The 14,795-nt window shown below is 48.3% G+C and overlaps 5 protein-coding genes across 5 annotated transcripts; 1 reads left to right on the top strand and 4 right to left on the bottom strand.

Moving 5' to 3' along the window:
- Positions 1–800: 800 nt before the first annotated feature.
- Positions 801–1,901, top strand: N7520_006729 (aminoglycoside phosphotransferase family protein; the record flags this gene model as incomplete). Its single annotated transcript, XM_057140663.1, has 1 exon — positions 801–1,901. The coding sequence occupies one exon, from the start codon at positions 801–803 to the stop codon at positions 1,899–1,901; it is 1,101 nt and encodes a 366-aa protein (XP_056994669.1).
- Positions 1,902–3,196, bottom strand: N7520_006728 (bZIP transcription factor; the record flags this gene model as incomplete). The annotated part of the gene is made up of 3 exons (XM_057140662.1): positions 1,902–2,041; positions 2,091–3,066; positions 3,119–3,196. The coding sequence occupies 3 exons, from the start codon at positions 3,194–3,196 to the stop codon at positions 1,902–1,904; spliced, it is 1,194 nt and encodes a 397-aa protein (XP_056994668.1).
- A 2,093-nt stretch (positions 3,197–5,289) lies between these two features.
- Positions 5,290–6,042, bottom strand: N7520_006727 (uncharacterized protein; the record flags this gene model as incomplete). Its single annotated transcript, XM_057140661.1, has 3 exons — positions 5,290–5,450; positions 5,516–5,824; positions 5,883–6,042. The coding sequence occupies 3 exons, from the start codon at positions 6,040–6,042 to the stop codon at positions 5,290–5,292; spliced, it is 630 nt and encodes a 209-aa protein (XP_056994667.1).
- Positions 6,043–7,562: 1,520 nt separating this feature from the next.
- On the bottom strand, positions 7,563–9,854 carry trpB (tryptophan synthase TRP5; the record flags this gene model as incomplete). The annotated part of the gene is made up of 3 exons (XM_057140660.1): positions 7,563–9,294; positions 9,345–9,648; positions 9,719–9,854. 3 exons carry the CDS (start codon positions 9,852–9,854, stop codon positions 7,563–7,565), a joined length of 2,172 nt encoding a protein of 723 aa, XP_056994666.1.
- Positions 9,855–11,072: 1,218 nt separating this feature from the next.
- On the bottom strand, positions 11,073–13,373 carry medA (transcriptional regulator medA; the record flags this gene model as incomplete). The annotated part of the gene is made up of 4 exons (XM_057140659.1): positions 11,073–11,525; positions 11,574–13,090; positions 13,144–13,309; positions 13,359–13,373. The coding sequence occupies 4 exons, from the start codon at positions 13,371–13,373 to the stop codon at positions 11,073–11,075; spliced, it is 2,151 nt and encodes a 716-aa protein (XP_056994665.1).
- Between the last annotated feature and the right edge of the window lie 1,422 nt (positions 13,374–14,795).

Here is a 14,795-nt window from a genome sequence, read left to right as displayed (position 1 = left end):
TTACTTGATAGCATGCGGGGTGCCCCACTTTGGCCTGGATTCTTAGCAATAGATATGGTCCAAGCCACATTGGATCTTCACTGCGATGAAGTAGAAGCAGAAGCAAAGGTAGAAGCAGGATCAGCTCTTGACTCGTTTGTTAGTCATGTTTATCGATTTGCATGTCGAATTTGGGGGAGATTGTTGCTGATAAACTCATACCGATGGTAGCCGGTGGAGCAACTGGTGCGGAGAAATCAAAGTAGATAAGAATAAGATATCAATAATAATATAATGATACAATCCCTGGGAAACACACTGAAGAAGAAGAACCTGATCACTACTGTCTCATCGAAATGAAAATCCAAGAACTTCAAGAACTGTCAATCAATCACATGATACGCAAGGGGTGATATTCATGCCTCAATATCTTTACCTCCACCGAATGTCCCTTCGCAACCCACAGCCATGTGGAACTGCGACTATGCCGGCTGCAATAAACCTGCCGTCCGCCAAATCGGAGGATGCATCATCTGTGACCAGCATCTATGCGCCACGCACCTAAAAACAGAATACCACAAATGTCCAACATGGGAGGTAAGCCAATCAGACAACAAGGAACTAGGGCCCCATTAACATATATCCAGGACAGAATACTATATTTCCCCGCCGCCAACAAAGCAGAAAAAGATGAGATCAACCGTCTTCTCCTGAAAATCAATATTCCAGCTCTTATATCCCGAGCAACCGCTCTCCGCAACGGAGTCCCATGCACAGTCCCGCATAACCTAACATACGACCATGAAACATGCAGAAAAGTCATGGGCGGCATGAACTACCACATCGAGATCTTGTTCCAAGATGGTGTAAGCTGGTTAGCTCGGATCCGACGCTCAAATGCCACCTCCCCGCCACCGGAATTGCAGAACTACATCTTGCGCAGCGAGGTCGCGACGCTCCAATTCCTGCATCGTATCAACCTCCCCGTACCGATGGTGCATGATTTCGATTCTGACGAGAGGAACCCCGTCGGCTTACCGTATATCCTGATGGAGAAATTGCCCGGCCAGAGCGTGGGAAGTTCGCTATCTTCGGCCTGGACTCCCGAGAAGAAAAAGAAGGTCTTGAGCCAACTTGCGGATATCTATATTGTTCTCCTTAACCATCCTATGGATAGGATGGGGTCGTTTAGTCATCCTGGATCTACGCGCATAGGTCCTTTTGCTGTGGAATCCTTGACGGATCGTCAGGGTTCTCTTTTGAAGACCACCGGCCCTTGCTTGTCTATACAAGAGTACTACAAGAGGGGAATCGACCTGACGCTGGATCTGATTCTGAGACAGGAGATCTATACGAGCCGATCCGTTGATGCCTATTTGGTGCATCGGTTTTTGCTGGATAATGTCGCCAAGGTCTTCTCGTATAATGATCTTGATGATGGGAAGTTTTATCTTCGGCATGCGGATGACAAGGGTGATCATATTCTTGTTGATGAGGATTTCAATATTACTGGCATCATTGATTGGGAATGGGCGTATACGGCGCCTAAATCGGCGGCGTTTAATTCTCCCATTGCTCTTCTCCCGGTGGGTGAGTTTTACAATGGAGCCAATAGACTAGGTGATGACGAGATCGCCTTCGCAGAGCTTCTGAAAGAAAAAGGGCACCCTGATCTTGGGGAAATCACACGATGCGGACGTCTTCTGCACCGCTTTGACTTTTGCTGCGGGTATGACATTTCAGATTGGGATGGATTTCTAGGTCTATTCTTCGGTCTACTGAAAGGACTAGGGGACAATTTTCTGAAAGGTCTTGGCGATAGCACGCATCTGAATTGGGAGATTTGGAAAACAGAGGCCTTGGAACGGTATTGGGACGACGAACGGCTGCAGAAGCTCATCGAAGCCACCAATTTCTTTTGATTAAAAATTAAATCCGGGTACATCAATTGAACTATCATATGCCCACGGGTCAGTAGAAGTGGCGAGCAGTAATACCTTCTCGACAGTAGTTTTCTTAAATGCTGGTCCATTACCAACGCAAACGCAATTCCCGGCGAGGACTAAGATTTAGTCAGTATTATCAAATCTTCATGAAGCAGCTTGACTCACGTTTTACAAAAGAAGACACATCAAATAATAAAGAAGAATTCATTCGAAACACCGAGTTCGGAGAGCCGTCGGGCTGGATATCAATTCCCTTCTCCAGTAACAGTCTGTGTACCCCATTGGCATCGAGCCAATCACCCCCACCCTCATACACCAGCTGCCATGACCTGGACGACTGGGCAAGCTGTTCTGCTGAGTAACTGAGTTTTTTCGGGTACATGGGACTAAGAACTGTCGTCCTAGACTCAAGCATGTCACCATAATCATCATTCATAGCATTATAAAACCATGATACCAGCCTAGCACGTTCTGGTTCGGTTACTGGTCCTCCGAAAACCTGACGTATTCTCGCGGAATTATCAGGCGAATGAACGAGTAATTTGTAGCCGTTGCGGCAACACTGTAGCACGATGCGCTGCGAGAGAGTGAACCGTCCTTCTTTCGCTATATCGCTAGGCGATATGGTAATTGGTGGACTTGGGAGTGAAGTAAGTGGTCCCATAGATCCCGAAAAGGTGAAATCAAACGGAAGTGCTTGATCGTGAGATGGCGGTGTACGCGGTAATGACATATTCGTCCATGAGGCGAGCGACGTCAAAGACGGAGTTGTATTGCCTGAATACAAAACAGGATCGTGGCGCGCAATCTCCATGTCAAATTCCAGATTGACCTTCTCTACTGAACTAGATGGATTCGAGGTCTTCTCTTTATCCTCGGCAACGCTCTGTTCAGTATCAGAACTGCCTTGTTTGGCCAGCGACACGCATTGTTGAGTAATTGACTGTAGAGCTGAGGTAATGCGCGGACGGCCATCCAGAAGATTCTCGCTCAAGAGCAGAGTACTGAAGGAGAGAAATGACTGGCTCAGCTCCTCGATACCAGATTCGAGCTCTTGTACGCGCGCCTGTAGAGTATTGATCGTAGTCTCCTTCCGCCGGCGGTAGGTCTGCTGAGCTTCGCGGAGCTGTTGGCGACGTTTCTGGATATGATGAGCTGACACAAACTCATTTCAGTTCTATCAAATCACCCACCTCTGGGACATGCTCATCAACGTTGGTTCGTGGACGTCCTCGCTTTCGTGGTGCGGTTGGGGGTTTTACTTCGGCCATTATTGTACTTATGGCCACCAAAAAAAGACGAATCGTACTTTTGTCAAGATCTACAAGTTTGAGCGTGATAGATGATTTAGAGAAGTTTGGGAAGAGTAGGGAAGTGATGACAAGTGTAGTTGATTCATCAGCCGGATTGTTGAATAATCAGAAAATGGCTTCAGGCCGAGGCTTATGTAAGGGGCTATCACGACGGATTTGTCATTTGACCAGTTACCCTGATAGGTAATAGATCAAGTATATACGTAGAAATCCAGAGAGACAGTGGATATAGTAAGCTACCAGTACATAGTAAAATATGATTCAATCATGTACATACCAACTTAACTCGAAGTCAGTGCTCCTGACTAAATTGTACAGTGAATAGGAAGTCGAGGGTGTTCACGTAGCAATTCTCTCTTTTCTCACCATTATAAGTAGAGTTTCCGGAACTTATTTTCCATGCACACCTTTTTCTGACTCTTCACTTAATTCACTTAACAACATTAGTCATGAACCCAATAAGCTTTGGAGTTTGAGACTTTTCCTTTTTCGTTAAAACCATGAGCGCCGCCCCCAATGCAGCTCCGGGCCATGCCTCTAATACGAAACATCTTCCAACTACCCCAATTGCCTGGCTTTGCGGACTAAAATCACCTCCAATGAACAGCAAAACAGTCGCTGATTTGAAAGCAGCAGTGCACCGACCCGTCTAGCACTGGAACTTTGATACCCGAGAAAATCCCGGGGGGCATTGCAGAGTTCTTGTTACCGAATGCACAGAGGTACATAGGCATCGTAGGGCCTTTCCAGTCTGTTCTGGCCTACAGGGAGAGGGCAGCTCTATCATCTTATCTACGACCATGCCTGTACAAATCATGGATGAAAGTCGAATTATCCCACATGGGGTGTGATACCGGTTAATTCCTCAAATGCTCTGCTAAGAGGGAAAGATTGTTGGTCAGGTCCACGACAAAGCTCTGGAAACTTACCTTGCCCCTTCGCTCCCAATGCTGATTTCATTTCGATCTAAGGTAATCCCGGCACTGATTACTAGTTCTGTCAACGCAGAATACAGAAGGGTAATCATCTGAATGAAATATGATGTTGTTGTTCTGATTTCCTGTTAAATTCGACCACAATTTGTACTTCCCAGGCTTTAGATTTTGGCTCACTTTTCACTGGCGTTCATTTCTGCATGTCTCCCAGCTTTGATATTGGCTTGCCCTTCAGGCTTTGATGTCGGCTTGCGTTTTTTCCGGCTTCGACATTGGCTTGCCTCCTGGGCTTTGATATCGGCTGGTTTCCCAGCTTTGATATTAGCCTATGTTTCCCTAGGCCTGATATTGGCTGGTTTCTCAGGCTTTGATATCGGCTTGTGGTCCAGGCTTCGACGTTGGCTCGTGCTTTCCAGGCTAAGTATCGATGCCAGCATGATTCTGGCTTTGGCCTTCTTTGACGAGATCTTAAAAGCTCTTTGTACTTGAGAATTACTAGTGTGTACTTTGGTAATTTCTAGTGTATTTCCCCAATTTGAAATTTGAAATCCTGTACATACTAGGTTCGAGCTAAGTAATGCCATCGATGATATTATGTTTCTAATCCCATACTCTTTTATCTATACCTGTAGCAGAATTTTCTGGACGTGTGGTATATTGTAGATGTCATAGTGGCAAGTACTATATTAGATGCCGTGATTGGTATACAACACGCTACATAGTAGTCTAGAAAGTGTGACAAATCTTACTTAGTATCTTAGCTACCAAACTTCATAAGGTATTTTTGATTATTTAATTGCCTCGGAATGCGTGGCTACAGAGGCATATGTAAATTGGGTACTTGTCTCGAAGTCTGGAGACATGCATTATTAGCTAGATTAATCACAACCCTTGAAGTACAAATAGACAATAAGTTCAACACTACACATTCCCTTCTCTGGTTATCGTCTTTTCCTTCGGCGACATTGAATGATCCACATGCAACAAAAAGACATCACGAAACCACTCTCTTCTTAGTCCAATTCCATGACCCAACTCCATGAACCTCAATACCACAAGAAGTGACCCCTCAAACTCTCCAATCCATGAAAATCGACCTATCATAACGCTCCAATGCTATTGAATTGCCGAACACGAGCCAGACACCTGGGTTTGGGGAGGACCAACATCCACCAACTGCGCCCCACTCACGGTCGTCACACTATTATCGATACCATAGAAAGTACACTCCACACCCCCAGTTTCCAACTCGATGTGAGAAATACTCAGAACATTCGCTAGAAAGTTGAACAGGTTAGCCACTCAACAACATAAGACCATCAGCAGGCTTGACGACACATACTAATCTGCGTAGCTTGACCATTAACAGGGAAGCTTTGAGCGAACTCAGCATTCGCGGCCCCAATGAAAAGAACCTGCACAGATTGTTGATTTCCACTTTGTCCTTCACTTCCCCCGGAGCTAGGCGGAGAGGTAGGAGGCGATCCGGATCCCGAATTCGCCGAGCAGGATCCAGAAGTCTGGGTCTGGGGTGGGCCAACATCAACGGTCTCGGCCCCGGTCACGTCCGTGACACTGTTATCGATACCATAGAACGTGCACTGGACATTCGCATCGCTGGACATAATGTGCGAAATGCTCAGCACATTAGCTATTATTGAGAGATTAGCTCATATCCTCCAGGAGGGATTGGATTACAGAGTACGCACAGATAGAGACGGTCGAGCCATCAATAGGAAAGCTCTGCGAGAACTCCGCATTGGCTGCACCTATGAAGGTGATCTCGACATCTTGGGTTCTCTTCAAGGGCCTGCCACTCGAAGCCGTAGCAAGGGCAAGCAAAAGGTTCAATCCTGTCAGGAGGTGCATATTGTGATGATGGGCTTCGAGTTTAGGGTCAAGGAATCACTGATGCTTGATGGTTTGATTTGATATGATTCTGAGATACATGGAGGCTACACATGGACCCTTATATACCTTTTCTTGTCCTATCCAGGTGATGTTTTGGCCATCGAAGGTACAAGTCAAGTACATCATCGCCTAAAATTAATCAAGGCAATACGAAGTAGTAGAGAAGTCATCGTGAAAAATGGTGACGTCCGTGATGTTTGATCCGAGACATTACCAGATTTCCAAAAGTGAAGTAGATAGGAATTGATGTTTAGGCAAGATTAGACGTTGGGTTCCACGGTTAAGGAAGACTAATTATAGTTTTGCCCCAATTTGGTCGTCACGCGGGGTAAATCCGTATCCAGGCCCACTGAGACATCGGGTTCATTTTCTAATTGTAGTAAATGTAAGGGACAAATCTATGGAATATCCAGTCTAAAGTTGGTCACTGGTGGGGACTTGGGAGAATGCGAAAGCGAAAATACAATCCAATGAGATTCAATAGTTCTAGTCGTGATTGCCGAGCAAACTATACTTTTTTTGGATGCGATTGGCTCTCTTGCACCTTTCTAATGCTGAGCGAATAAAAACCCGAGGTCTACAGAGGTTGGAACCGGGGACTTGCTTCTATTGGCAAGAATTGCGATTTTGAAGGGTGGAAGCATTTCATCTCGTACCCGGGCTTGGCATACTAGACTGGAGCTCAAGAACAGTCATACTACATTCAAGCTAGATAGAAGATTCAAAGTCGAATTAGAGAAGAAAAAAACATTCTAACTCCTAGACTCCCAGTAGAGAACAGTAGGCTGACATGATCTTGCATAAGTGCATAATATTGTTCTGCAGGGGAAAGAGGGACCAAAAGTACGGAATCTTTACCATAAATGTACTGGGGTCACGCTAATAAGTGCAAAGTATTGAACCAGAAAGCTGTGGTGAACAGACATTACGCACACATGCAGCGACTCTTGGAAACACCTCTCCCAGACTTTCAAGTCTTCAAAGTATTTGGAACAGACTTTTCATTGTCTCGAGCATGGAAGATAGATTGAGAATGATTCAGTCCGACTTCACTATCACCTTACTACGTGTCAATGGAAGTAATCCAAGTTCTACCAGAGAATAAAGGGATGAAGACCGAAATGAATATCAAGAGATAAGAAATAGAAACAAGTAGAGCCGAACCCCGCAAAAACACGCTTTTCATATCCCATGCACAGAAGAAACCAGATTTCGAATCCAATGAGTCAATCCCTTCCAAACAAGGTGTTTTTCAAGACGCCAGTATGCGATGGAGAAGTACAGCCACCGAGGCGTCAATCCACGTTCAGACAAATACCAAGGCAAACTCGGTGCGAAATCGACCTTGGAAAATCGCCACCAACGAGAAAATCCAAAAAGGATGAAAACCAAGGAAGCCTCAGGAATACCCCCAAGAAAGCCTTACCCAGAAAGGAGACAAATCGGGTCAAAACCCGAACAAGCATTTTTTGAAATGTTTAGAAACGCAGGTCCCAGCCAATCTTGGGACCCAGTCGAGGAAGCTCATCGGCGACACTCTGCACGTCCTTGTCACCGCGACCACTCAGGTTCAGAACAATGTTCTGGCCCTTTTCCATGGTCTTCGCCAGCTCCATAGCACCGTAGACGGCGTGAGAGGTTTCAAGGGCGGGGATGATACCTTCGGTCTGAGAGAGAGTGCGGAAACCGATCAGGGCCTGGGCATCGTCGGCGGCGATGAAAGTAGCACGGTCAGAGTCCTTCCAGGAGCTCAGCTCGGGACCGACACCGGGGTAGTCTAGACCGGCGGAGATGGAGTGGGTCTCAGCGATCTGGCCGTGTTCGTTCTGGAGAACGTAAGTGCGGACACCGTGGAGAACACCCTTAGAGCCACCGGAAAGGGTAGCGGAGTGGCGAAGAGTGTCGACACCGTCACCACCAGCTTCAACACCGACCAGCTTGACGCTAAGGTCTTTGGAGAATGGGTAGAACATTCCGACGGCGTTAGAACCGCCGCCAACACAGGCGACCACGGCATCAGGGAGCTTTCCAATAGCCTCCTGCAATTGCTGCTTGGTCTCGTCACCAATGACGGACTGGAAAGTGCGGACAATGAGAGGGAAGGGGTGGGGACCGATGGCGGAACCGATAATGTAGTGGGTGGTGTCTAATTCGACAACCCAGGCACGGAGAGCCTCGTTCACGGCATCACGCAGGGTGCGGCTACCAGCGTCAACTGCAACAACCTCAGCTCCGAGAAGCTTCATGCGGAATACGTTAAGAGCCTGGCGACGGACATCTTCGGCACCCATGTAGACAGTGCACTTCATGTTGAACTTGGCACAAACAGTAGCAGTGGCCACACCGTGCTGACCAGCACCGGTCTCGGCAATAATGCGAGTTTTTCCAAGACGCTTCGCGATCAGGACTTGACCAATTGCGTTGTTAATCTTGTGGCTACCAGTGTGGTTCAGATCCTCCCGCTTTAGCCAGATGTTGGCTCCGCCAACGTGCTCGGTCAAGCGTTCAGCAAGGTGCAGACTGCTGGGACGGCTCATGTATGGGTAGTATGAGCGGAACTCCTCCCAGAACTTGGGGTCGTTCAAAGCCTCGTTGAAACCGTGCTCGAGTTCGGCAAGGCAGTCCATGAGGGACTCGGGGACATACTGACCACCGAACTCACCAAAACGGGAAGGAAGCGCCGATTTCTCCTTGGTGACATTCAATGCCACGAGCTGGTCAGCCAGACCAGGGCCAGCGGGGGTGTCAGCCTCGGTGATGACCTTGGAAGGCTGTGTCTCAGCATTGGCGAGGACCTTGTGGACGGGGTCGACGAGGTTGATCTCCCTGACGATATTGCCCTGGGCATCACGCTCCAGCTTGCGGCCAGTAATGCTGGAAATGTACTCTTCAGCAGCCTTAGCAGCCTGACCAGGAGCAGCATTGCGCACGGTGGTGATGATTTGGCTGCCAATGACGGCACCTTCAGCAACCTCCTGGACGTCGAGGAAGTGCTGGCGAGTGCTGAGTCCGAATCCGAGGGCAGCAGGCACGTTTCCAGAGTATTCGTGAACGCGGCGGAGAAGCTCGGGGATGTTGGCGCTAAGCTTGCCAGTTGCGCCGGTGACTCCCATACGGGACACAACATAGATGAATGAGTCGGCAATCTTGCAGAGCAACTTCATACGCTCGTCGGAGGTAGAGGGAGCGATCAGAGGCACGTAGGAGAGACTAAGCAGGTTAACTTTGGACTGAAATTAAAATTAAACAAAAGCACATACCCAGTGCTAGCGCACAAGTCGCGGAACCGGACAGCCTCCTCTGGGGGCAGGTCCACCATGATGAAGCCGTTCACACCGGCCTCTTTGCAGTCACGAAGCATCCGCTCGTCACCGTAGCGGAGGACCGGGTTGTAGTAGCCCATCAGCATAACAGGGGTCTTCAAGCCACGGCTGCGGGCCTCTCGGACAAAGCCAAGGACGGTTGTAACAGTCACACCATTCTCAAGAGCCTTAGTATTCGCGGTCTGAATGGTGGGGCCATCGGCGATGGGGTCGGTGAACGGGATACCGAGCTCAATGATATCTGTATTTCGAAGAAAGCTTGTCAGTCGATGTGAACCCCACTACCCCGCCATACGTCGACTTGAACATACCGGCACCACCGTTCTCCAGACCGAGCATGATATCAACGGCCTCTTCAACAGTAGGGTAACCAGCTGTGATGTATGCCACAAGCGCGGACCTGCGCTGCTCCTTGCATTTCGCAAAAGTGGCCTTGATGCCTTCCATCTTGTAAGAATAAGAAGCGCGGAGGAGCGCAAACGATGGGTTGGGGAGGAAAGAGAGAAATGAGAGATGAGAGGAGGAGAAAAGGGAGAAAAGGTTAAGATAACAGATTTGGTTCCAATTGACCCGCTTTTGCGTATGTCAATTCAAGTTTGTATGGAATCCTGCTTTACGTGAGTCATTGGAATTGAATTTCCAGGGTCACCAAGGCGAGATCACGTGGTGATAAATGAGATTGGCTGGATCACGTGCATGTATGCCCCACTTAGGCTCTCTAAAGGATATCAGATTCCTCTATTCTCCCACTAGTTCTCGATTCTGTATAACCTCAGATATAGAGCTTATCTTCATTCAGTTCGATTCCCATCTATGAAAATATATGGCCATAGACATAATCATTTATTTTTAAAACAACGATAATATCACGCTACACAAGGAGCCGCAGAAGTCAGAAGAATGAGAATAGGAAGAATAATTATTCAAGATTGAATCAAAATCACTAGATACTATAGGGCAAGTAAGCCCATCCCAAACGCCACATCAATGCAGATCAAAAACAAATGACAACCCTCAGCTCAAACAATGAAAATTCACAAAGAAAAACTCCCAATTCCCAGCTAGGAACGAATGCAACAGAAACAGCAAAAGCCAAATCCATTGCCCATCATTCCCCAAATACGCCGGGATCCAAAGAAAAAAGAAACAGTATCAGCAATAGCCGAGTCCAGATCTCCCATTCCCAGACAAACAACCAAAAAAAAGCCAAAAACAAAAACCAAATCTATCCCAAATCCGTCCTGCGAATGCAATAAAGGAATGACTGCAGCGCCCATGCTATGCCAAGTACTCGTACAATAGCCCAGAATATTTGTATGCGAAAGGAGAGGAAACCAAAATGCCCGGAGTGTGCAAATGCAACTCAAAGGAAAGGACAAGACAAACACCGTCTAAAACAATGGTGAGGGGCATTCAGGCATAAAGTGTAAGGAGAGACGTAAATCGTGAACCAAATAAAAATCAAATCAAAGCGGTTGTCAATCTGTTCAATGGAGGTATCCACCGTAGGACGGACGGCGTCTGGGCGTGGAAAGGAGTGACGTGAAATGAAGGAGGATCATATCTTCAACAGAGCAGAGGGGAAATATAAAATAGAAAGAGATAAAAGCAAAACTAAACGCAATCAAAATAGATCAAATAGGAAGCGGGATTCAATCAAGAGGATCATGGACCCGGGGCTGTCTCGTGGAGAGGGTAGGGGTCCATGTAAGTGTAGCAGGCGCTAGCGCTAGCTGATGCTGTTGAGGTTGGAGCTCCTAGACCGTGCATTTCCCATGCTGATCGCGGGGTGGGAGCGACCAGACTGTGGGCAGTGTGGGGTTGACAGGTAGCTGGATATGAATACCCTCCCATTCCCATTGATGTGTATGGCTGGCTGACAGAGGGCATCATGGCGCGGAGGTCGGGAGCGGCTGTCAGCGGGGCACATTGGTCCGGTTGTGTGGTGTAGACTGGGCCCATGGCTGGGGCGTAGTGATTCACTGGACCGGTATCTGAGACCGAGCGAGGGGAGGGAGCAGTGTGAGCCTCGGTGCCGGAGTCGGAACCAGTGCCGTGGCTAGCGTAGTTTGTCATAGGGGTTTGGATGACACCTGCGGTGGACGAATAGCTTGCGGACTGTACGATATTAGTAAGATTCATAAATACGACCAGTCTGGGACTTACGTATTTGCCAATGATTTTCTTTAGAGCAAGGCTCAGGATTCTCCACGGGAAGACTTTGACGTCTTTTTCGATGTTGCGGGGCTTTGGCGCAGGGAAACCCATGATGACTTTGAAAAATTCCTCGCTTTCAGCCTTGGCCTTTGAGACTGTGAGGGGACGGAATCCCTCCAGGTTACGGCGAATGCGATTTTTCTCCTCGACAGTGAAGCGAACGTGGACTAGAGATTCGAGCAGATAGATGGTATCCACGCTTGTCACGTAGCATTCATCTTTGCCCTCCCAAGCAATACAGCTAATGCAAATGCTGTTGGGGGCTCGCTCCTCGGGAGTCACGGGCTTGAAGTCGGCATGGATGGTGCTTCCGGTCTGGGACCTCCCGAACTGCACTAGTCGGCGCTGGGCAGTCTGCTCCTCTTTGCTCCAGCCGTGGGCCATGGAGTCCAAGTCCCCACTGAGCTTGAGAACTGCCTTGCTCGGGTACATGGCATACGGATTGAATGCTTGGCTGTGTCCAAGGCCAGAGGACTGCTGCAGAGTGGAAGTACGGATCAACTTGGGATTTGCCCGTGCTGGAGAAGGACCCCGGTGCTGGGTCATTCCATGTGACATGGGCAAGCTCGAGAGGTGACGATCTTGACCGAGTGTGACGAAAGAGGGGCTCCAAGCTGGAGTGAGGGGAGAGGGAGCACGAATGGCGGACTGGGGATTGGCGGACACGGCAGGGTATTGGGACGTGCCAGTCCGAGGAGATGCAGCATAGGGGGCCGCGAAACTTGGAATAGCCGGCAGAGATTGCAAATATGGAGAGAAGGAGGCAGATCGGGTGTGGCCATGGGTATCGCGATAAGAATAGTTCTCTTGAGGCTCGATCTTGGGAATGACAGGTCCAGTCGGTCGCTTCACAGACGCAGCAACAGGGTTGTCGGAGTAGGAAGAGAACTTGCGTTTGTTTGAGCTCGAGCTGGTAGAGGAAACTGATTGAGGCACATGCTCATAGGTGTAAACACCCACTTGGAGTGTTGCAGCCGGGCAGTCACTCTGACCCTCCATGACAACCTGCACAGGTACGGCGAGGGAAGGAGATCCAGTAGAGATGAATTGAGGAGCATCTGCCGACAGGGCGTATTGGAAGGCGGAGGCTGAACCCTCGAATCCCAGGAAGGTCGGGATACATTCACACTTCTGCGAGCCAAAGACCACATATAGTGTGCCGTATGCAGAGCTGTGCAGGTCATAAGGGGACTGGATCTGCACAACCACACGAGTACCTTCGCACCCACGCTGGGGGCTGTAATTGACAATCTCTGGTAATTGACGGGAACGAGCATTCATTAACGGAGACTGCGACTCCTCGTACGAGCTGCTGTACTCGTTGCCGGGAATGTACGGCACGCAGTCTGAGATCTGACTAGCCTGGTCGGCCATGGGAGAGGGGACAAGAGAGGTGGGCATGTATGGAGATTGACCGTAAGCGGAGAACGAACTAGCATCATGCAAAGACCGCGTGGAAGCGTAATCTAAGATGAAAGTGTTAGTTTCGTAGTTTCTGAAACTGATCTAGGATACATACCAAGTACAGCGCCAGCACCGGGCTTCTGGAAGCCAGACATAGACAAAATAGGCTCAGACTTGGCCCACAGGCCGTCTGAGAACGCACCGACAAACTGCGATTCTTCAGAATCCGAGAAATCCAAGGACTCGCCTAAGATCAGAGGCGTTTGGAAATCTGGGTCGAACTGCAAGGGAAAGAGACAAAGTGTCAGCCGATAAAGTTCCAGGTGGAACGTTAGGGGGAGTCATCAAACAGACGTCAGAACTAGGATTGGAGGCAAAAAAAATGCGGGCATCCAGGAATCACAGGAAAATGATAAATCTCACCAAAACGTGTGTCTTCGAATAAGCCAGCTTGAACGTGTTGCAGCAAGTGCAACGAGACCGAACGTCCTTAAGAAGCGAATGAGAGGGAATTTATTGATTTCCCACGAAGAGGTCGGCAAGCACACAAGAAAGGGGTGCAATCCGAGACAGAAGCGAAAGAGAAGCTAGGCAGTCTCACAGAAAAGGCGACAAGAAGCCTCGAATCACCATCCAGGATTTGGCGGACTAAGAGGTGAGACTAGAAGGCTAGCTGCAGCAAAGAACTTCAAATCACGATGTGTGCCCAATATGGATCATAAACCTATCGCATGGGAGAACCAGGTTCAACTAGAGCCACCGCTAGTTTGTGGATGAGGAGATCTGAAATAAAGGCGTGGGGTTTGATGGACGTTGACTGGCGAGGTTTTGGGAGTATTTTCTATTGTATCTTGACAATCCCCGTATCTTCAAGTTGTTTCGGGAAGACTAGACGTCGATTGGGCAAAGATGAACTACTCCAGCAATGAGTATGAACGATCTTTCTCTTTCTTGTTGATTGAATATCGGAATGATGCATAGAGGAACTCACCGAGTGAATCTGAATCTGAATCAGAAATGAAAAAGAGGAGTGATTTCCCCGTTCGATGTTCGTCTAATATGCAAGAATTTGGCTAACAGTCCAAGAAATCTAGAATAGAGTCCGATGTCAATAACAAACACGCATGAACCCAATAGCGGGACCCGGAACGACCATCCGGAGTCCACAGCTCTCTAGCTTCCCTATAGCTCATTGATCTCCCAATCTCTATGACGCTCGTCATCTCCCGCAGATTGAAGCACGACCAAGCTGCAAGGAGATGCAGCCCAAAGAGGAAAAGATGCAAGGCACGGGGGAAGTGAGACCGTGGGCGAAGGGGAAAGTGGAGACTAACCTTAAGCTGAGCAATATGATTCCCCTTGTCGGTTGCGCTGAGACCACCAAACAGATAAATTTTCTCTTTCAGCCGAGACAATAGATGGGGCGATATGCGCTCTAGATCAATAGATATAGAAGTTGTTTCCAATCCCCGAAGTAGATCCCTGGAAGTCGGGGAGAGATCGATACGGAACCAGAACAAACGGGGTTCCTGTTGAAGAAATGACAAACGCCCCAAATCTCCGAGAAATTGGAATCTGGTATTTGATTTCCCTCGATGCGATTTCCTCCGATAGAATCACGTTGCAGAATCAAGGGAGTAGCGAATCACGGGCGCAAGGTGTTTGGAATTAAATATTAAGAATATTCGGAATATAACCGTTTTTGGGTTTTCCCTTTCAAGGGCGTTGTCTCTGAATCCTTTTATAGTTAGGTTCAAATGTTCATTC

This window comes from Penicillium odoratum, assembly GCF_028828045.1.
Source record: "Penicillium odoratum strain IBT 22623 chromosome Unknown utg000005l_segment0_segment0, whole genome shotgun sequence".
NCBI classification, from domain to species: domain Eukaryota; kingdom Fungi; phylum Ascomycota; class Eurotiomycetes; order Eurotiales; family Aspergillaceae; genus Penicillium; species Penicillium odoratum.
Note: the sequence above shows the minus strand (reverse complement) of the source record. Positions and strands in the feature narration are given on the sequence as shown.